At 36.0% G+C, this 22,798-nt stretch overlaps 1 protein-coding gene across 3 annotated transcripts in view; it reads left to right on the top strand.

Annotated features, from left to right (window-relative positions):
• The first annotated feature begins 82 nt into the window (after positions 1 to 82).
• SPOCK3 (SPARC (osteonectin), cwcv and kazal like domains proteoglycan 3) overlaps positions 83 to 22,798 on the top strand; it is a 468,925-nt gene continuing 446,209 nt past the window's right edge. The window contains exons 1-2 of one of the 3 annotated variants that reach the window (XM_070505032.1): positions 83 to 360; positions 893 to 1,081. In XM_070505032.1, the coding sequence (XP_070361133.1) occupies positions 893 to 1,081 (189 nt within the window). In that variant the 5' untranslated portion in view covers positions 83 to 360. Of the gene's footprint in view, positions 610 to 892; positions 1,082 to 22,798 lie in introns of all 3 variants that reach the window. The other 2 variants (XM_014851442.3, XM_070505033.1) reach the window with 2 other exon arrangements.

Below are 22,798 nucleotides of genomic sequence, written 5' to 3'. Positions count from 1 at the left end.
CTCCCAAGACCCTCTAGCTGGCTTTGCCTTAGGGTGGAGCTCAGTCCAAGAGGTTTACAGGACAGAAATCCAAGGGATTCTTGACTTGGTGATGCATAAAGTTTTAGTCAGATGTCATTTCCCACGTCTGAATGCTCAGCCACGAAATTGCAGGGAAGAAACAACTAAGAGAGCTGGTACACTTTGTGTTAAATAAATCCAGGACCAGAGAATGATCAGGCTGTCTCGAGAACATGAGAACCTCTTCTGGAGCGCAGAGGTTAGAAGCTGATAAGGATTCCTGGGCGAGGAGCTGGTGTATCCTCTGCCTCCAGCCCAGCGTCGCAACCGGAGTCGACTGCAGCTCGGATCTAGAGGAAGGTGGGATAGGAGGAAGTGGAAAAGGAAAAAAAAAAAAAAAAGAGCTGGGGGAGGGAGGGGTGAAGCGAGGGGAGTAAGCGAGAGAGCAGCGCGCGGGGGGAGGCGGCGATGGGGGGAGCGCCGGGCGCAGGGAGCTGAGTGGACCGCTCGAGACGGCGGCGCGTGCAGCAGCTCCTGAAAGCAGCGAGTTGGCCGAGCCGGGCTGCATTTCCAGCAGGAGCTGCGAGCACAGTGCCGGCTCACAACAAGGTGAGGTGTCGGGAAGCGTTCTTTTCCCGCTCGGGCTGCTGCGCCCGGGGCTCCCTTCCTTATAGCCACCACTCCTCCGCCGGGGCTGCGTGTGTGCGAGTGCCCGGGTTTGGGGGTAAAGCCTGCGGGGAGGGGGCTCCCCTGCCCCTGTTTGTCTCCTCCTCCCTCTACCCCTGTCGTCGCTGATGCACGTTTTCCAGGGTCTCCGGGTCTTCGTATCCCTTGTCTGACACTGTACCCCCCACCCCCCACCCCCCGCTCCTGGTTGTGTTTCCCTTCCCAGATGCTCAAGGTGTCAGCCGTATTGTGTGTGTGTGCAGCCGCTTGGTGCAGTCAGGCTCTCGCAGCTGCCGCGGCGGTGTCTGCGGCCGGGGGGCGGTCGGACGGCGGTAATTTTCTGGATGATAAACAATGGCTCACCACGATCTCTCAGTATGACAAGGAAGTCGGACAGTGGAACAAATTCCGAGACGTAAGTGCTGCGCACCCGCAAGCCCTGGCCCACCAGCGCGCTGCTCCGAGGCGGGGGCCGCGGCGGCCGGGGGCGGGTGGCCGGCGGGCTCGGTTTCCCGAGAAGAAGAGAGGGGTTCGGGGAGCCGCGGCGGCGCACAGCGGCTGGAGAAGTTGGCACTTCCGATGCCCTCCCAGGCCGGTGCAAGGGGAAGGGCTTGCTCGCTCGAGGCACAGGAGTTCAGGTCTCACCAGGTTCCCACTGTTCCTCCCACCACCCCACTCTCCCACTGTACTTCCTCCCCTCCCCCGGCCCCCAAAGGTCTGCGAAGTGCTGGCTCTACCTTCTCAACTTTTGATGGTCTTTCTGCCACTAGTCAACACAGCAAATGTGCCTTGGCGATGTATTGCTCCTAAAGTAACTAGGATCGATCCCGTTACTAATGGTCCATTAAGGAATTTGAGGGAGGACGTAGGAAGATGTAAGATTTATAAATGCCCGCTCTCCAGGGGTGGGAGGTTGTTTGGCGGCACCAGTCGGCAGAAGTTGAACTGCTCCTGATTACATAAAATTGCTCATCAGACTTGTGCTTCGGCATTAACTTTAATACAGAACATGTTTGCAATGCTTTCGATTACGTTTTATTCTAAAATGAATCACTGCCGTGAAATCTTTGGGATGAGGGGGTGGGGTGGAAGGGACGCCCGCAGGTTGTAGCGATAAAAGGGTTAAACTGTAGGCTCCCCCAGGGGGGTTCCAAAAGGGTTATTACGGCAGAGTCAGGTTTTGAGACTCCCGACGTTGGATTGCCTTGGAACGAGGGGTCCTGACTAGCTAGTCATTTTTTCCCACCTGATCTGAATGGAGCGGAGTAAGAGCTGCCGGCGTCGAGTGAGGTTCACCTCCACGCAGTCAACTCGGTTGTCCCAGGGAGGAGGCTGCCCTGACCCTTCATTAGCGCCCCCAGTGCACCCTGTAAAACCCAGAAGGCCTGAAAGGCAGCGAGTGATTTGTGGACGCATTGCCAACCCTTTCTGTGACATTTGAGAGAATTTCTCGTGGAGTCCATCTGCAGTCCACTACGTGGAGATGAGTTAACTTCTTTCATCAGCTCACACTCCGTCACGATTTGGGAAAATACCTGGAAGCTTAGACTAGTTTTCATCCTGGCTTGTCTACCCCCATCTCCCAGCATCTCTTATATGAAATAACTGACAAGCCAAATCTAACGCGTGGCTGATTCTGACAGAAGGATTCCTGAAGAAACACGAATTTTTAAAGTTACATGTAGCTCACTGATACTAGGCATGGGTAGAGAGATGAAAAATGATAATGATAATACTTAATGGAGAGCTTTGTCTCCCATGCTTTATGAATAAAGCTTAAATATCATTTTATTGCTAAATGAATGCTCTTATAAAAGCAAACCCCGTACGTGTTTGTTTCGTTTAAGTTTATGCTGAATACAATCAAAAAGACAAGGGAGTGAGTGAGGTATTTCCAAACCTGGGGAAGAATTTATCATGCCCTCATTTGGAAAAAATATTGAATATTTCATCAGTATTTGAACAGTGCTTCACATGATGACATTTCATTTCTTAATGGTTCCTTTAAAATCTTTTAAAAGTGAATTTTAGACTTTCTTCTCTAAAATATATTTCAAATCTTGAATATCTTAATATTCTCTGACTTTTTCAAATCACTTTATTGAATTATTAAGAGCAGCCAGACTTACTTGGACAGTCTTTAAAGGTGTTTGATTTAAACTACTGAGGCAAGCCGAGTTGCCTGGAAGAATTAGATATTCTAGGATTCATTCAGCCTACTTCTATAGAGATAGAGTATTTTCAGTTATTCTTATGTGATCTCTGGGAAAAAATCCATCAAAATTATATGTTATATTTAAGTAAAGGATTTATTGAAATATTTTTGGGAAATATCTGTTTTGAAGTACATGTGATACTTGAAAATATGATTTATTTGAAAAACTTACATAAGGTTTTAGCATCACCATTTTAGTAAGACAACTGCGTGTTTGTAAAGATTACTTCTGGAAGGTATGGAGAAGATAGATGCTATTTTTTTTCCCCTTCAGCCACCTGTTGCGTATTATTAATATGATAAAATGTGTGCTGACAGCGTGACTTCTCCACTCAGAATGCATAATATAGAATCCTTATTTAGACCATCCACCCCACTGCTAATTTACATATTTTCTTTCCCTTTTTGGGAATTATTTGCTTAATAATTTTTTCTATGTCTTTTAAGATGTTGTTTAGTTTTTGGTTCATTTTCAGCTGGAAGCCCGTGGTTCTGAGGCATTGCTTGAAATAAGTCTGTAGTGCATGAATCTACTTTTGAATGTTGGGCATCAGCTTTGATATCTTAAGTAACGGATTTGTCTACTCAGTTTATATAAAGGCAAAGAAACAAGGAAATCTGAACCTGTGCTTTTAGAAACAATTTAACTGAAGTACTTCTGTTTAGTGCTTTTCTCCTATAAAAATACAATTAATTTCAGTTAAAAAAACTTTGGGATGCCTCAGCATAATTAATACTAGAATTGTAGAATTAATCCTTACCTTTCTTCTTGTGACTGTTTTACACAACTGACATTATTTTGCAAGTTATTACTTAATCAAAGTTGCAACTATATCTTCTCTTGAATTGTATTTGAAAACTATTTCGAATAGTATTTGAAAATACAATTCTTCATTATATTTTAATTGATTTTTAAAGTGTACTCTGTATATGTATTACATGCAATATAAATATGTAAATATATTTCATATATGATAAAGCTTTAGGAATAAAGAGCAAAGAGTTATGTGAGAGTAGATAAACATAGGAAGCCCTGCCATTGATGACCCATTTTCTCAATTTCCTCAATATAAACCACACAGAAATAACAAAACCAAAGGCAAGCTTGCAATGAGTATTAGCATAGAAAAAATTTTAAATAATTTTACCCATTTTATCTTCGCAATGCTCTTTGAATAAAGTTTTATTGCCCTTTCAAATGTACAAAATGTCATTATATAGACATAGAGAACTTTTATCCTTTTGAGAATCATTAATATATTTGGTTATTAGTATAAAACTTCCTCTAGAGATTCGAATTCCTATGTTTTAGGAAAAATAAAAGTTTGCCTTAGAGATATAGAGAAATCAACACATTTAAAAATAACTATAGTAGATAGAACCAGCATGTTATATTCAGGGTATAATTATGTGATTTTAAAATAAAGCAAAAAAACTCTCAACAATAGGATATATTTAGTAGATACACTGGTCGCAGGGCATTTTCTCCTTTTTTAACTCTGTTGAGTAGTGATAAAATCAAGAACACAAGATTCCTCAGTGGGGGAATTGTAGGAATGCCACTACCCTTACTAAGAACAGGGGTAAAGGATTCCCTCACCCCATTCTTGCAAATATAAATATACATATGTACCTATTAGGATAATTGGAAATTAGCATCATTGTGAGGAAATTGAATCATTAGCTCATGAATCCCATGGTTCGTATATTGCATATTTCAGACATTTATATTTTATGTCAATTAAACTATACTGTTTATCATGTAATAAATAAGTATGGAATTTGGAAACCAATGAATTAACTGGTAATGAATGATATAATACCACCCTCAACCGTATATATTATTGATTTCACTAAAGTACATATGGTAATTAAGAATGACAGAAAAGATTCTGTATGTTGGAAGCAATATAATAAAAATCTAGCAAAAGTGCCAACGATGGCCATGCTGTTTTCAAATAACATATAATAAAATCATAATTATACTCTTAAATTGAAATTCAAATCCTTCGAGATTAAATTTCTTTTTCAATAAAAATACCTGGGAGTGGGAGGTAGCGAGTAGGAAGATGGATGACCAGGTAAAGCATAGAGGGTTTTTAGGACTGAAAGTACCCTGTATGATAGAACAATGGTTGATATGTATCATTATACATTTGTCCAAACCCATAGAATGTATACATAGAATGTACAGCCCCAAGAGTGAACTCTAAGGTAAACTGGGCTTTGGGTTATAATGATGTGTCAAAGTAGATTCATCAGTTGTGACAAATATAGCACACTGGTGGGCAATGTGGATAATAGAGGAGGCTATGCATGTGTCGGGGCAGCAGGTATATGGGAAATCTCTGTACCCTCCTCTTAACTTTTCTGTGAACTTACAACTGCTCTAAAAAAGAGAGTCTTAAAAAAAATCACAACCACAATCCTGTCACCTTGAAAAAAAAAAAAACACACAAACAAAAAACCAGGAGTTCATTTTGAACATTGTCTTAAGAGCTGGTTGCCATTCATGTTGCAAAACTCACCATCAGCTTCAGTTTACATTTTACTCCTCAAGTGATTTTTAATACCCTTTCCATATATTGGAAGCAATAGTAAAGTCTTAGAATTTAACTTGAAAAATTCAACCTCAAAATAAATGAAAGGGCATGTACAATGTGAAAATGTAAAATACAGTTTGAAGTGTCTCAGAGGCACTCAAATTGTAAGTTGACTTTTTAAAAATGCCTGAATTGGAATTATTGGATAGTAAGTAAACCTTTCTTAACTTCGTTTTTCTTTTTATTTGCCTTTTTCATCTGAGTTGAGGTTCCAGTGTACAGATCATTTAAGAGATAATGGCTGGTGGGGAGGGATATTTCCTGGTATTTAGGGGCTACAGAGGAGTAAAGCCCCCTGAGAGTCTTATCAACTTTTATGGCTATTAGTAAGTACATGAAACAATTGGTTTCCATGCCTACTCCAAGTAAAGTACTCTACTGCTTTAAAAGGTATTAAAATTCAAACAATGAGAATCTTTAAAGAATACCCTCTCAGAACTTTCCTGAGATTTCTGATGCATCCTGGTTGTATTTCCTGAGTATATAGCATACCCTTAGCATTGAGGGAAATTTTTATTGAGTGTAATTGACAAAATTGTATATATTTAAGGTGTGTAATGTGATGATTTCATATTCAAAAATATTGTGAAATGATTGCCTTTGTGTTATGATAATAGTAGGCAAGAGAGTGTTACCACTTTACTTTCGGCGATAGATACCAAAAATAAAATTAAAGAATTAGTAATAATGTGGAGAAATTTAACAAATTAAACCACTCCTCTCTGTTCAAGAATACTTTCTCAATAATGGATATCCAATTTTGATTAAAAATGCACTTTTAGGGGCTGGCCTAGTAGCATACTAGTTAAGTTCATGCACTCTGTTTTGGTGGCCCAGGGTTTGCAGGTTCAGATCCCCGGCATGGACCTAGCACCACTCCTCAAGCCACTCTGTGGCAGCGTCCCACATAAAACAGGAAGATTGGCGTAGATGTTAGTTCAGTGGCAATCTTCCTCAAGCAAAAAGAGGAAGATTGGCAACAGATATTAGCTCAATGTTCCTCACAAAAAGGAAGGAAAAAAATACATTTTCAGTGTTTCTCATTATGAGATATATTTATATACTATAAATATATATACGTTATGACATATATATTTATAACTGTGATAACCGTTACCTACATTTTATTGTAGTTGAGAAAATAGGCTTCCCTTGGGAATTCTTCACAGTTAATTCATTGCATTCTCATGAGTGTTTTTCTCTCTTTCTTTTGATCTTTTGAATACTGTGGGCCACACTGTGTTTAAAAATCTGAAAAAAGCCTTGTATACAGTGTACATAATTGCAGATCAGAGCTGGTAGAGACTGTAGCATGCAGTGTTTTTTATATTGGATTATTATTCATATTGTTTAAATCATCGGGGGATTTAATCAAGAGAGAGGTAACTGACCCCCTAAGGGAAGCAGTAGGCAGTCTTTGAAGATTCTGGGGAGAATGAGTTTCTACAGCAGCAAAGGGTAGCTCCATGCAGCATCCTGACCCCTCTCCTTGTCATCTGGGTCCTGGTTAAGCAATGGTTGTGATACAAACTCCACATCTCTATTCCTTAAGCCCGCCACGTCCACCATCACCAACACTGCCATACCCACCAGTCAGAATTTAAGATTGGTTTTGTCAACAGTCAGATGTCACATGAGGAAGGCAGGTCAGAGCATGCTCACTGATCTGCTAGTTTCTGGAGAGGGACTCTTAGGTGGAGCTGGTGTCACGTTATCAGACACCTTCAGGAAGTGTGAACTGAGTACAAAATTTAGTCAATTTGCCATGGGTTCATTCTAACAGATAGAAGTTATGGAGAAGTACAGAACACTTTTAACTCTCCAGCTCTTATAACTTCAAGGGAATTATTAGGAAAGTATAACCAAATGAATTGAGAAATAAATTACTCTGTGTACATGTGTGTATGTATGTTTATATATGTTTATGTGTATGTATATATAGGTCTATGCATAAATATATATTCTCTATAAGCTTTATATTTGTGTATATGTGTGTGTTTTCAAATAGGTAACAGATGAAATAATTAGAAAACCAAGGTGATTTCATGTTGTATTATAGATATTATTTTATATGCTAATTAGGAAGCAGACACTCCGCCTAAAATGTTAAGACATGCATTAGTTTTTGGTTTTTTTCTGGCTGTTTTCTGCATCTTGTAAATTGAGAACACGATCTCATTTGACGTTATATGTGTGGTCACTGTGTGCCTTTCTGATTCTTAGGAGAAGTCAGCTTGTTTGTGATTACATTTTTAAATTTTTTAGCTAGATATACAAAAGCAACTTTGAATACCTCTATAAAGCATTTATTTTTCTACTCTTACAATAAGTACAATAACACTGCTTTTAGATCTAATGATTATGACTCAGAGTGACATTTATGTTCTTATACAATTTTAGTTTTCATGATCTAGGCCAGAATTATTTTATGTATTTATTTTTAAAGACTGATCTGTGAATCTTCTACACGCACCATCCAACTCCTATAAGCTCCTGGAGTATTTACATGTATTTTCCCATTTATGAAAATCCTTTCATCTTTTCCACTCTTTGTACCTCTTTTATTTTACAGAGTTGGCTACTCTATTAGACTATGAACTCTCTACAGCTATACAATGTGGTCTTTCTTCCCTGAAAATCCTACAATTCACCTAGCCTTAGCATGGTGACTGCATCAGAATTAGCATTAGAAAAATATTTGCTAAATGAAGGAAGATTATATTAAATGTGTGTTGCCAATTGAACAGTCCTTATGTAAAGGCTTTTAGTAATGTATTACTTTTTATTGATCATTTCCATTTCTGACCACCTCCAGCTCAGATTTGTAATTGGAATGAAAATTTAATTTTTATAAAATATAAAGTTTCGAGTACTAAACTGCTTTAGTCCATAAGTTTCAAAATGCACCAAAATGGAAATGCTATGCCAAAACTGTCATGTTCAATTTCAGAGTGGTAACAGTAGATGGTAATTATATACATTGTGGCATTCCCTCTGCCAATTTATCCAATTCTTTTCCTATAGTTTCCCTTTGACCACATAATTTTGTTGCTCTAAAGTCTTGAAATATTTTTCGCTGCCTACTGAGTAATATCAAACACCAATATCTTCCCTCTCTTCTTCGACTGCTGCACTGAAATTAATGTTTGTGTAACTAATCCAGATATTTCACAGACAGTCCAGATTTACATCTTTCACTTCTGCCTCACTTAAAATTGCTAGTGTATTCGTTAGAGATAGGTTAAGTTCCCACAAATAAGAGACTGAATCAGAGTGCCTGAGTTAAGATAGAAATTTATTTCCCACCCATGGAACCATCAAGAACTTGCTGCCCAGGCCTGGGCATTTGGAGTTATTCTCTCAGGGTTCTCCATAAATTGCCATTTCCTATCCAGCAGGAAGGATTTAAGAGAAAGTCTAGGTCACACAGCTTGTCTTAGAAGTGAACTGAAAGTTGTCACACATGACTTCTGTGTATCCCACAGGTCTAAACTTAGTGACATGACAGTACCTAGCTACAAGGGAGGCTGGGGAATGTCATCTCTCATGGGCAAGGATTAACACTACAAGAAAGAAGGTGGAGCCGAGACTGGAAGGAAAGTATTCTAACTACTATATCTGTTTCAACAATCTACGTATCTCTTGAAAATATTCCCTGTGCCCAGCGATAGGAGTTTTTATATTTCCTGTTAATTGTCTGCCTTGCCTTCAATCTCTTTTCCTCCGTAATTTCATACTGTCCCTCTATCTTCTGTCCAGGATAGAACTGGAGCCCCTGGCACCTAAGGTTGTAGGTGTAGGAGTTGAGGGCAAGTAGTAGTGTGCCCACACTTAAGAGGAAATGTTAGAGGTCAGAGCTAAAGAAGAACATCCACATATGTTATTAAGGAGAGCCTCATCAGATGATGAGTCCTATTTTCTAGTGAAATCCATTAGCATTATCTTCTGTGAAAGCTTTTTACTATCTATGGATCTTTGGTCATAGGTCCAGAATGCTCTTTTGTGAGGTAGATAATGGTGATCAGAGGGAAGGAATTAGAATTTATTTGTCACTCCCCTTAGTTGAAGGACAGACTTCTCTCTATAGCCAAGGTTGTATTTCCTCTGATGCAGAAAAAAGGCAAGTACCATTAATGCAAAATACCTTTCCCTGGAATAATGCTAGAAATGATGCCATTGCTGGATTCATGGAGCTCTTGGTCTTGGAATCGAAGAAAACAATCCTTTTAGCATTAGGATCTCTGGGACAGTTATGAGATAGAAAGCTCATCAAGTCAGATTTGCCAGACCTACCATAGAAGCTTTATACTTTTGATGTTGTATCTTGACATCAGAGGCAGTTGATAGCTAGGATGGCTGAATGCTGGCCTGGATCATAAGCAGAAATGGTGAATGGCATTCTTTGTCTATCAGTTTTGGGTTTTTTTTAAAGAGAGCCTTCATTCCTTCATTCTTCATTCTCCATACTTCATACTTCCATACTAAATGAAAACTTTAGTATTTATCCTTTATATATATATATATATATATATATATATTCATGACATGATTATTTTACAAATGGTGATTATATAATTTTTGCTTAGTATTTTACTTACACTTAGAATATCTTATAATTAAATGAACACTATAACTAATATAGTATACAAATATACAGGGTAAAAAAGATAGGTAAAAAGTCTTTATAAAACTATTTTGCCATTGCAGTTATCAATTTCTTCCAAAGGATCAATGTTTTCCCCAGCATCTTTCCGCTGGAAGTCATTGGACCTTCAATGTCTCACTCACAAGCTATTTCCTTTATCAAGAAAATAGTGGCCTCAACCAGACATGTTGTCTCCCACTTCTGAACATGCGCAGCAGCTTTTCCTATTCAGAATCTAGGAATAATGCCCTAATGCAGATTTTTTCTTCCCTCCTTCAGAAGTAGCACAATGATATTTCACTAGTCTATTTTATGGTTTTAAGAATAATCATGTTTAATAAAAAATAATAATAATCTTTAGAATTTGAGTGAGGTAGGCTATTTTCTTTTTATATGTAGTTTGTGTGCGTTGGATATTTTTAATCAGTATTATAGCTCTTCCTGTAAAATAGGGATAATTAAATAAAACTCAAGATTCTCCTTTTATGACTGTTTCACTAGAAACAATGTTATTGATTTTTAAAGTTTACTGTTTAAATGTGGAAAAGAAAGTTTTAAGTACCTTGCTATTGCAGTAATCTGGAATTTTATTATTTTGTTAGGTTTTATCATTTGATAATTTGGTTTACTAATGATATAAATAAGTAAAAGAACTTAAATTTAATATATATGTATATTTTCTACACACAATCACATAGCAAGTGGCAAATATGAATCATTTTTTTCTATAGCCTTTTTTTAAGTCCTTTATGTTAATTTAGGAATTAACTGTATGCTAATGTACCTATTTTCAGATTTTTTTAAGCATTTTGTCAAAAAATAATTCTGTATCTTTATCTATTTTTGTTTATTTTATTTACATACAAGGTAAAATAAACTATATTTAAACTTTGCCAAATTAGTTTTTTATAATGGATATCCTCTATTTTGCTTACTTTATTCTCTGAAAATTCCATCTGTGCTAATTATATTCATAATTATATATATATATCTCTCAACCAAAATGTCAAAAATAATGTAAATGGAAAAGAATATGATAGGGAAACGATAGGTTCAAATTTATAAAAGTAAATGCAACTTATTAGGTACTTTAATCAGAAACAATTAGAATATTTTAATTTGATTAACAGCTGTTACTCTAATCAAATAACTTTTAGAATAGGGGCTGGCTGGTGGTGTAGTGGTCGAGTTCACATGCTCAGCTTCAGAGGCCCAGGGTTCTCCTGTTCAGACCCTGGGCATGGACCTACACACCACTTATCAAGCCATGCTGTGGCAGGCATCCCACATATAAAATAGAGGAAGATGAGTACCAATCCTTCTCAGCAAAAAAGAGGAGGATTGGCGGCAGATGTTAGCTCAGGGCTAATGTTCCTCAACAAAAAAAAACCTTTTAAAATACGTTAAATGGATACATTTTCTGTATTTTATATGAATAGGTGTCTCTTAAAGTTGGACTCATTATGGCTAGAAGGGGTGATGATGGTAAAAATGTACTCATTCAAAATATGAATGAGGCAAATATTAAAAATAAAATATAATATTAAGTAATGACGGACTGTTCCTTCTCTAGATACTGATAACAATCTAACAACAAGCACTTTTATAGAGCTTATTACATGACAGCAGTATTATAAGTTTTTATGTGTTAATTAGTAACATCCCTTTAAGGAAGATATAGTTATTATCCCATTATATAGGTGAGGAAACTGAGGCCCAAGGTCACACAATTAGTAAGTATCAGTCCAGGCTTTCTCCCATACTGGCATTTTAGTATATACTGTCTTGTCCTTACACAACGCAGCATAATGCTTCTTGATCTAGAAATACTATTTTTGGGTGTCTATTACATGCCAGACATTTTAAGATATTATCCCATTTTGTATAATTTTTAAAAAATATTTTATTTTTAATTGTAGTAAAAAACACATAGCATTTACCATGTTATCCATTTTTAAGTGTGCGGGTCAGTAGTAGGTATATCCAATTGTTGTGTAACCAATCTCCCTCACTTTTTCATCTTGCAGAATTGAAACTGTACCCACTAACCAACAGCTCCCCATTTCCTCCTCCCCTCAGCCTTGGTGACCACCATTTTACTTTCTCTTTCTATTACTATTTTAGGTATCTCATATAAGTGAAATCATACAGTATTTTCTTTTTTTGTGTGTCTGGCTTATTTTACTTAGCATAATGCCCTTAAGATTCATCCATGTGGTCACAAATGGCAAGATTTCCTTCCTTTTTAGGCTGAATAAAATTGTGTGTATTCACCATTGTGTGAATATACCACATTTGTTTATCCATTCATCCATTGATGAACACTTGGATTGCATCCACCTCTTGGCTATTGTGAAAAAGGCAGCTATGAACACGGGTATGCAAATGTCTCTTCACGATCCTCCTTTCAACTTTTTGTATATGTACTCTGAACCAGGATTGCTGGATCATATGGTAATTCTATTCTAAATTGTTTTAGGAACCTCCATACTGTTTTCCATAGTGGCTGCACCAGTTTACATTCCCACCAATAAGGCCAAGGGTTCCAATTTCTCCACATCCTTGTCAACACTACTTGTTTTCTATTTTTTATAGTAGCCATCCTAATGTGCATGACGCAATATCTCATAGTTTTGATTTGCTTCTTTTAGTGATGTTGAGCATCTTTTCATACGCCTAGTGGCCATTTGTATATCATCTCTGGAGAAATGTCAACTCAAGCCCTTTGCCCATTTTTTGGTTTTTTTTTTTAGTATAATTTTTTAACAACCTAAAGAGTAGACATTATTAATCTACTTTTACAAATGAAGAAATTAAGTTTCAACAAGCTTAATTAACCTGCTCAAGATTAGTGACATTTGAACCTTCTCTTCTAGCTCTAAAGATTGTTTGCTTATTTGTTTTTTTTCCTTAGTTATTAACAGTTGACCACTTTAAATGTGTCATTACAGGCAACTCAGATTGATTTTTTGTCTTTTGAAATGTTATGTTTGGTCTTTTTGAATGGTCATAATAACTGTCCTTATTTTCTTTTCTACTAGACCAATAAATTGATAAAGACTTGGAATTTTTATTATGATTATTGAAGGAGTCTCTCATACAGAATTACAATGATTTTACTATAATTTGATCATTTGATCTTGAAGCTACAATAGGACACTTCTAGTAGCCTGTCCTTCGTTAGCCTTAGAGTAAGTGACATTAGTAAATGAAAAGCTGGTACCTGCATAGCACATTATTGTTCAAAGGATAAGGTAGACATACTACCTATGACAATTGTCTATTACTGACTATTTTTAGTGAATTTTTTTTGATATTACAATACAATTCTGAATATCTTAGGGGAGGAGCAGCTATTAAAAAGAATACTAATAAGTTCTTACAATTTCTGTTGTTTGGCAAGTAAGTACAACTACGACATCTTTGGAAAATGTAAGGTATCATTCTGCCTAACTTCCAACCACTATAGTTGTGGATTTATTTTCAAAGTAGATAAAAGTGGGAGAAAGAAAAGGAATTATTTCTTACAATTTAAGACTAGGAATTCCACAAATTATTATCATCTATAATCAACACCTTCAAATGTAATATAATTGTAATCACTGTTGAATGAGTTCTGAGACAGCCTACTAATTTCTGTCCATAGTAGGTCACTTATTTTTCTGTGTTTTCCATGTTGACTATCAAAGATTGATGCAATGCTGTTGACATTTTTTTTTTTTTTTTTTTGGTCTGGGAAAGATTTGCCCCGAGCTAATTCTGTTGCCAATCTCCCTCTTTTTTTTTTTTTCTGCCTAAAGCCTCAGTGCATAGTTGTATATTTTAGTTGTAAGTCCTTCTAATTCTTTCTATGTGAGGCGCCAGCACAGCATGGCTACTGACAGACAAGTGGTGTGGTTCTGTGACTGGGAACTGAAACCCGGGCTGCCAAAGTGGTGAGAGTGCAGAACTTTAACCACTAGGCCATCAGGGCTGGCTCATGATGATTTTAAAAAACGAAATCACATCAGAAAAAGATAGCTTAGGGTATATCTACCTTTTAAAATAATTTCATTGTCTACTTATATTTTGGAAACTTTTCCACCTAGAATTTCATTGAAGTTATTAAATATGAACTATTTCATTGAACATGGATCCTCTGTCTTTAGTTTTATAGCAAAAGAGCAAAATTAATCAGCTGGCAGACTGGAGAAAGCATAGAGTGAATTAAAATTCACTCGGTAAAATTAAAATGAAGGAAAAGTCCATTATTTAGCAGGAATGAAACAAGGAGAGGGTCAAAAAATGCATAATCTAATTGTGTTTCCAAATCTATAAAACATTATAAGGCATTTTCTTCCTGAATATGGTAAAATACTTACTAGATATAGCTCCTAAAAATAGTAATTTCATAGTCCTTTAATCACAGCTCACTTTTCTATCACCAGGCTACTTTGTGACTTTCAAAATATTTACATAGGGTACGCTAGGCAGGATACTCTGAAATATGAGCTTGCTAATTGCCTTGGCACATGGTATTAGCATCTGCTGAAGAACCAGTTTTAGAGTATCAGGAGAATATTTATAGGCCTTTCATGGCATACAGTATAGTATGAAATTAGAGGCAACCTCCTAGTCTTCCAGTAAGACTGTCTAAGGTGCCCTTGGCAACATCTGATTTTCTCCCCAAATGCCCCTGAGGCAGTCAGCTTTATCTAAAATGAACATTCCCTGAGGCAAAACTTTTCTAGAACATTGTATCAACAAGCTAGTATTACCTGAGAAATGTTTCTTTGATGTGAAATCTAATTTCTTGGAGTTGAGATGTTATACTCGTTATAGTTTTAAAGAAACTATAGTTTACTATAACAATGTGAGTTTAGTAGAGTTTACTGAAACAATGTGAATTAAAGGCACACTTCAAACTGATAACAGAGGAAGTACTAGTTTGAAAGCTGTGAAATTTGAAAGTATCCCTAGGCAAAGTAATGTTTTTACATCCATCAACACATTTAGCACCTTATCTGCAGAATTTCTTGTTGATTAAACATACTAACTTTGGTTGATTATCTTATTGTCATTTAAAATTGTTTATGAATTGAAAGTTTTCTGCTATTTTTGTATTCCACATACTTCTCTAGGTAAAAAATTTAAAAATGTGAGAAAATTGATGATGAGAATGATATGTTTAATTCAGATAGCAAATTAGTAGTGAAGATAGGAGAAAACATCCCACGTAATTTTTGGAGAATAAGAAGGATTTCAAAAAATAATTTATTTTGAAGGTATGCTGTGCATCAGAGTTTAGATTTCATTGAGAACCACAGCAGTTTACAGTCAGTGAATGAGATCTGGAAATCTAATTTCAGAACTGCTTTGTTTCCTTTGAATAGCTGAAAGCCACCTGGCCTTTGCCGCCAAAAGTCTTGTGTCTGTTCTTAGAGTGAGTGCTCCTTTATTTACATGTGCTGTTTGCTCTGATTTGTGGATTTGGGAGACTCCTAGAGGAAGCTTGCCATCAGTCTCAAAGGTGGCAAAAGTACCTCTGGTGCTAGCCTCATGCTCCTGGTAGTCAGGCTGCCCCTGATACCGAGATCAGAAATAGATAGTAAAACATCAAACATCATCTAAGGCCGAGTTAATGTCTACGGGGATCTGGGACAGTTGTTTTGCTGTTCACACACAATCATTTTTGAGCTGAAAGCAATTTGCTTACTTCTAATTGGTCTGCCTATGTGTCACTGAATGGCTTTCAAGTTTCCTTACTTCATAGCCTGTCATCGTGGTTTCCAAAAATAGGTCCTTTGTGAACAGTAATCCTTGTAAGTAGTAGGAAGTTTTAGGTGTTTGTCATCTTAGGTATAATTAAAACACGTTTGTTCTTAATCATTTGACTTGAATACGTAATTTAAGTTTTACTTTTTTGTTGTTGGACTGGACTGATGTTTCTGATTTGTATTTGTGGTTGAATAAACACCTTTCTTTATTGTGGTTCATGGGTTTAACTTTTTTTTACTTGAATAGAACTATAAGTAACTTTCTCCTAGATGACATGATAAAATTTCCACAATTTAATTTTTACAGGGACATAGCAATATTGATATCATATGTTACTATTTAATTTGTGGAAATATCTAAGACTGATCTTTAAAATGGGCATAAAGTATAGGTTCATTACCTAATTTATTTAAGTAAAAATTGGCTAAATCAGACAGGAACCAAAATAAGCTGTGTAAAGAACACATAATGATAGGATTATGTGTTATGCAAACTTGAAGTAGCATATTTTCCAAGTTTTTGTGATCTTTTAATATATTAAAATTTTTACGGAAATAGTTTTGTAAATGAAATTGACCAACTAGTTAAGGAGATCCAAATTATTTTTAACAAACTTTTATTTTCTTTTTGGAATTCAAATTCATTCATAAATTTCATCTCACATGAACAAATAGGATTTTTTTTATTTTAACAAAATCATTGGACTGATCATTTGTATATGTATATTTAGTTTGGCATAGAAGTTTATTTCTATGCTCTTATCTTTTTAATACTTATTTTAGGATTTACCTGTAATGTTGTTCTTCGATTATGAGTGTTTGTTTACTTCTGCAACATAATTAATAAAGTGTTTCTACGTTTATTAAACTGACATCTTTCCAAAGCTAATCCTCTGGGTCAAAAATTCTTAATCATTTTGGAGTAAATGAGGACACTTATGGCCACTTTTCTCAGAAAATGTTTACGTTCATGCAAATTTGCATACAATATTCAGAGAATTCAATTCTCTGCTGTGATTGTTTACCACATGGGCGAGTTGTGCATTACAGTTGTTTCTACAGAACTTACAACAATCTTTAAGTTAAAGCTGTGCAAAGATTCTTTTCAGGCTCTTTCAATTTCAGGAAATTTTGTATTGATATATTGGTCTCCAGGTCCCTCCCCCCCCCCCCCCCCCCCCCCCCCGCACTGTTCCCAATCAAGCTACTTGCAAGGCCTGTCAAGGTCTTCTCTGCAATACTTTTCAAATCCACAACTCCTCACTCCTCCTTGGCTCAGATCCTCATTATCTCTCCCTTAGGCTAGTCTTGTAGATGACCTTCATGTTTTCAGGTTTTTCTTTGCCTACAGCATCTAATGTTTTATTGATAAATTAATTTCCCCCAAATTATAGCTTGGATTTTTTTACTCCTCTGTTCAAAAACTTCCATTCGTCCTTTCATTTATTACAGAGTAGGGCTGCATATAGCTGCAACTGTAAATTGGGCTACAAAAATTTATGAATAGGATTGCCCTCCAGGGGATAAACTGTGAAATCTTCATACATGGATCAGTTTATGTGTATGTATAGTCATCTTAGAGGGAAATAATGTGATTCCTACATCTGTTAGAGTTAATATAAGCTGTTTGAATATCATAAAACATACCTGGAGGAGGAAAATTGTTCATGAGAAGGAGTCTGAAATGAGAGAGAGAGAGAAATAATTCACATAGGCAAGCTTTGGCAGTGCTCAAGAGAGACACCTTTCACTTTAAAGGTTGATCTAATGTTCTGTAACATGTGGATGACAAAAAAATTCCCTGTCTTCGATTCTATGCTCATCCAGCAAATTTCTGATTTTAATGTGGCTCAGCCTCAGGGAGAGAATGTACCAGTCATGCTGACACATGTTTTCTGCTGACAGAACCAGGTTTCTGAGGCTTCAGGGCTGATGGCCAGATCCTGGACTGTGGTAAATTCATCAAGGTAATATCACAGTGTGAGGTCTTTGGTAGGTAGCCAGAATCTTCCTGGTGACAGACAAGTCTTACCAGGAGCTTTCTATTCAAATGTCAGCAGCAAATAAAATCCAAATTTCCTATCCTGAAATCCAAAAGTCCTTCACTACTTGCCTGCAAACCATATTTGCTTTTTCATCCTTATTTTCTGTTTCACATGCTCTTCACACCAATCAAAGTGAGTTATCATCCACCTTTCTGCTACACTTTCTACTTTGTTCTGTTTGTGTGGCTTTCTGGCAATGAACTGTTCATCTGGAATGGAATGCTTTTGTCCTGTTATCTCTTTCCTAATATTTCTCATTTTTCCTAATCCCTTCCATGATTTCCACAGTCAAATGCAGTCCCTCACTTCTCTGAACGCCTGAAGCACTTTTTGAGAGGCAGTCTTAGCAATGGGAAGAGCCATGTTTCCTAAGAGGTCTGTGCCTTGCACTCTAGGAGTGTAGAAGGAATCCCCATAAAACAAATTAGTATATGGATGAGTGAATGAGGATGTAACTGGTTCTCTTCAGATCAAGTTGGGCATCAATTGTTAATATACATATCAAAACCCAGGTTAGTACTATTAATTGATAATATAACATTTTATCTTATTTTTTCACTAGGGGTTTTATTGAGCATGTCATTTATGGAACCCATGTTTATTCCAAATTTCTAGACAGTCTCTCTTGAATAAGTGATTTCTGTTTCTGCATTTAAGCTCTTATCTATTTTATAAGAATGATGTAACTGTTATTAAGTTTGAACTATAGTAAAAAGAAAGAAAGAAAGAAAAAGAATATTAACAAGGCTTTGCCACGTCATATGTGACATGTTTTTGCTCTTCCCAGCAGCCAACTCCTGATCTGTAATTACTATGAAAATGTCAACAGTAGGCTGCTGGATTTTTGCCATAAGTCATCACAGAAATTAGTCACGCCACCTCAAGGCAAATTTTCAAAGCTAAGAAAAGGATTTTCCCTATCTCTTTTTGTCTAAATCAAAACTTTCTAAAAATGAGAGTCCTAAGGAAGAAGAAACATTGGTAAACTGCTGTTAAGGCTCAAATGGTGGATTCATTCACTGTATATAACTTTTATAGAAAAGGGGAATTATAAAGATTTCTTTCTCTTTTCTGAAAGAGCATCTGTTGGAAAGAAACTCCTTAACCTGATTTTATAATGAAAATACAATATTAAGAGGAATCATTTGGAAAACACCTATTGAAAAGACAATGCCCTGGGATATATTATGTAGCCTGAAGTTTTATCATGTGAACTAAGAAAATTATGATTTTTTTATTACTTTAAATGAAATTGAAATTACAGTTTCTCATACAAACTGTATTTTTTCCTTTTTACTTGTAATCTTAGAGTGTTATCCATTTGACTTGGGAGAATCTAAAATACTAATGAAAGGTAGCAGCTTTATAATCTATAACATAGATTAAAGTTACTTAATAAAGATAATGACAACCACTGTTTGTGGATATTTTATTCTTTCAACTATATAAAAATAGTAATAACAACAAATACAAGACCAAAACCAAGAATTATAACCACTATCTATTGAGTGGTTTCCCTCTGTTATGCTTTACTATTTTCTTAAAACAGTTTCTAAATTTACGTCTTGGCAGACATCCTCAACCAGCTATCATGGAGGCACTGCCTACATTCATAAAATTAGAGGCAAAAATGAGACTTTTGAGAACATAATTTGAAATCAAATCATGTGCTCCAATTACTAAATTATCACCATAGCATTTTATGGTATAGCAGTATAGGATCAAAGTGTTTTGTTATTATAATAAACATTCAAAGTATTTGAATCATGTAGTCTTGTGACAATGCAATAGATGAACAGATCCATGTGATGAAATGTCATCTTGAAGTTTACCATTTTTTTTTGGTGACTGCTTATTAACATTATAATATGGTGTTTTCTGTTTAGTGCTTTTTTGTAAAATTTTTAAAGATTCAAGAATTAAATGCTTAATTTCTTATGATTTCAGGATGTGAGGTTAATAATACAGGATGTTTGAACTTGGTTATATTAAAACCATCATGTTTTGATTTATAATTGTGTTGATTCAAAACCTCCAGAGTTCCCCAGATGAAATTCGAAACTGGCCCCGATACTCGGAGGGCATGGAGAAACTGAAGAAAGAGGCAGATCACTCCAGATTGGTAGGTGGCAGGTTTGATAAGCAAGGGAATTTACATATGAGGCTTGTCTTGGGCAGCCACAAGATGAGTATGTCTCTGCACCTGCCTGCCAGAATCTTAAAAGTTTGTATAGAGGCCTTACTGGGGTTCAGTCATGTACACGGTCCAGATGGTCTTAACAACACAGTACTTTCTCCAGGCTGTGTCCTTGAAATGGCTCATAGTGTGGGAATGGTGGGAAGAATGTACATTTCAAAGACAGGGGAGGGGTGAAGAGCCTCCGATTGCTCAGGTCCAGCTTGTGGGTCAACCCATGGTCATGTCCTCTCGATGACCTCCTCCAACAAATTGTTACTGAAATTGATCATGGCTGAAAGAACATTTCTATTTTCTTCATTATGTTTAAATAAATAGTTCTGGGAATAGTGTTTGTGTTTCAAACTAAAGCTCCAATTTCTTGTTTAACATTAAATACCAGCTGATACTAGTAAAAAAACCATGACAATAAAATAAAAATTTTCTTGCTAAATAGTTGTTTTCTAAATTTTTTGGAGAGTTACTTTTACAATGTCACTTAGAACATGATATTTTTTTAAGGTTATTATTAATGCAGTTTAATGACATGAAGAAAATAGAATAAATACTTAAAGAATATCTTCAGGTATACAGCAGAAAAGATTTAAAAATGATTCCAACTTTTGAATAAATTATTGTATATCTATAATGGCAATATCCATACATAATCATTTCAAATGCTATTTATTAAAATTGTGTTACATAAAAATAATCAAATTATAATCAGAAAAGAAGCAAATTAAAAAGTTTGTGATCTAAGTACTGTTAAGAAAAACAATAGTCATAAAAGAGAATTTATTTTAGTACCATTTTATAGGTATCGGACATGATAGCAAAATAATAGAAAAGTGGACATTTTAGTTAGGTACTATTTTTTTTCTATTCGAAAATACTCAATGACTTCTTCTTTTCCCATATGCCCTTAAACTTGATTAAATAAAACGATGATATGTAAGACTAAAGGTAGGTGTTTATTATTACTATTATTGTGCTGTTAATTGGTGTAACCATACTATTAATGGTTAGAACAGCTATAAATGAGTTGACTGTTTATTTTCAATTAGAGTTATTTTGGAATTGTCCAAGTCGTCCTGCTTTCCCCTTTCCGCACCTCATTATGACTCCATGTGACACAGAATGACATCTGCCTTTGCATAAACACAGGAAGAAATTGCACATGTAAACAGTTCATTTTATGCAAAGAGTAAAAATTCACAGTAAATTGCACATATTAGTGGCTGAGTTTATTTCAAAGAGCTACAGGAGAAGTGCTGAGGTATTTCCTTAGCACAGAACTGAGACCCACAGGAGTAACTTTGCCATTTACTATGTCATCACAGAGCACAGATTGATACCATGCCTTCTATGTAAAACCTAAGTGATTCAAGCACATGCTGTTGAGAGCATTAAAATTACTGGAATGAACATCTGGAGAATGCTTGGATGTAGGTCATGCTCCAGCATCTTCATTACATGCAGGGGTAGTAGCCAATCCAAACATTCTAAGGTAGTTCTTAAATTCATTTAGACTGACACTGTTTTAATTGTGATACGCCTTGAAAAAAATGCAAACATTATTGAAATTTTCTAAAATACCTTAACCTTGTTAAAAGATTTCCAAGACCTTGGTGTGCAAGATTTCTAATGACATTATGTAAACAAGTTAAAAAAAATTTGTTGTTATCAATTTTGAAGTGATTTTAAATGGATTTTGGATTGAATGAGGTTTCTGTTCTATACTAAGATCTGGCTGAAGAAATGTGACCCTTGGTTATTGATTCCCTGATTTACATAAAAAAGCTTTACCAGTACAGGTATCACTTTTGCTTTTATTGAAGCAATAGGAATGGGAAAAAATATGATTTAAGTTAAAATCAACGGTTTTTCTTGAATGCTGAACTTTGTCTATACTTGAGAGGTAAAAGAATAAATCTTTAAAAAAAAAGTCAAACAGACAAAAACAATAGCTTGAGTGAAGATTGAAAACAAGGATTACCCAGAGCATAGCACCTAGGAGCAGAAAAGCATTTATTGAACATGGTTTTGTTCTGCAATATCTGTTTGTAACAATGACCTGTGATGTAAATGTTATCATCGATATATAACAGAGAGCCTAAGTAACCAGATGAATAGAAAATAGTGCTCAGGGGCTGGCCCCGTGGTTGAGTGGTTAAGTCTGTGCACTCCGCTTTGGTGGCCCAGAGTTTCACCGATTGAATCCTGGGCACGGACATGGCACTGCTCATCAAGGCATGCTGAGGTGGCATCCCACATGCCACAACTAGAAGGACCCACAACTAAAAATACACAACTATGTACCGGAGGGCTTTGGGGAGAAAAAGGAAAAAATAAAATCTTTAAAAAAAAAAAGAAAATAGTGATCGGAGATTTTTTAAAGAGTGGAGAAATCATGTCTCATGATGCTAGAATTAATGTGTTTACACTGTCTGGTATGTAGCAGCTTGAACAACTTGGTAAATAGTAATGCAACTGGATCTTGAAATCTGTTTTATATAGTTACATGCATAGCCTAACACAGGGAAATGACTTGATTAAGACCCTTGATTACAAGTATACTGTTGTCTGTTGTTAAAATACAGGTTACCGTAGTAATTGCATTTAAATATGCATTCACACCTTTTTAAAAGACATTCCTGAAAGTAAAATGAACTTTTAAATTTGTAAGTTTAAA

The sequence above is a fragment of the Equus asinus genome, chromosome 3, assembly GCF_041296235.1.
Source record: "Equus asinus isolate D_3611 breed Donkey chromosome 3, EquAss-T2T_v2, whole genome shotgun sequence".
In the NCBI taxonomy this organism is placed as follows: Eukaryota; Metazoa; Chordata; class Mammalia; order Perissodactyla; family Equidae; genus Equus; species Equus asinus.
Note: the sequence above shows the minus strand (reverse complement) of the source record. Positions and strands in the feature narration are given on the sequence as shown.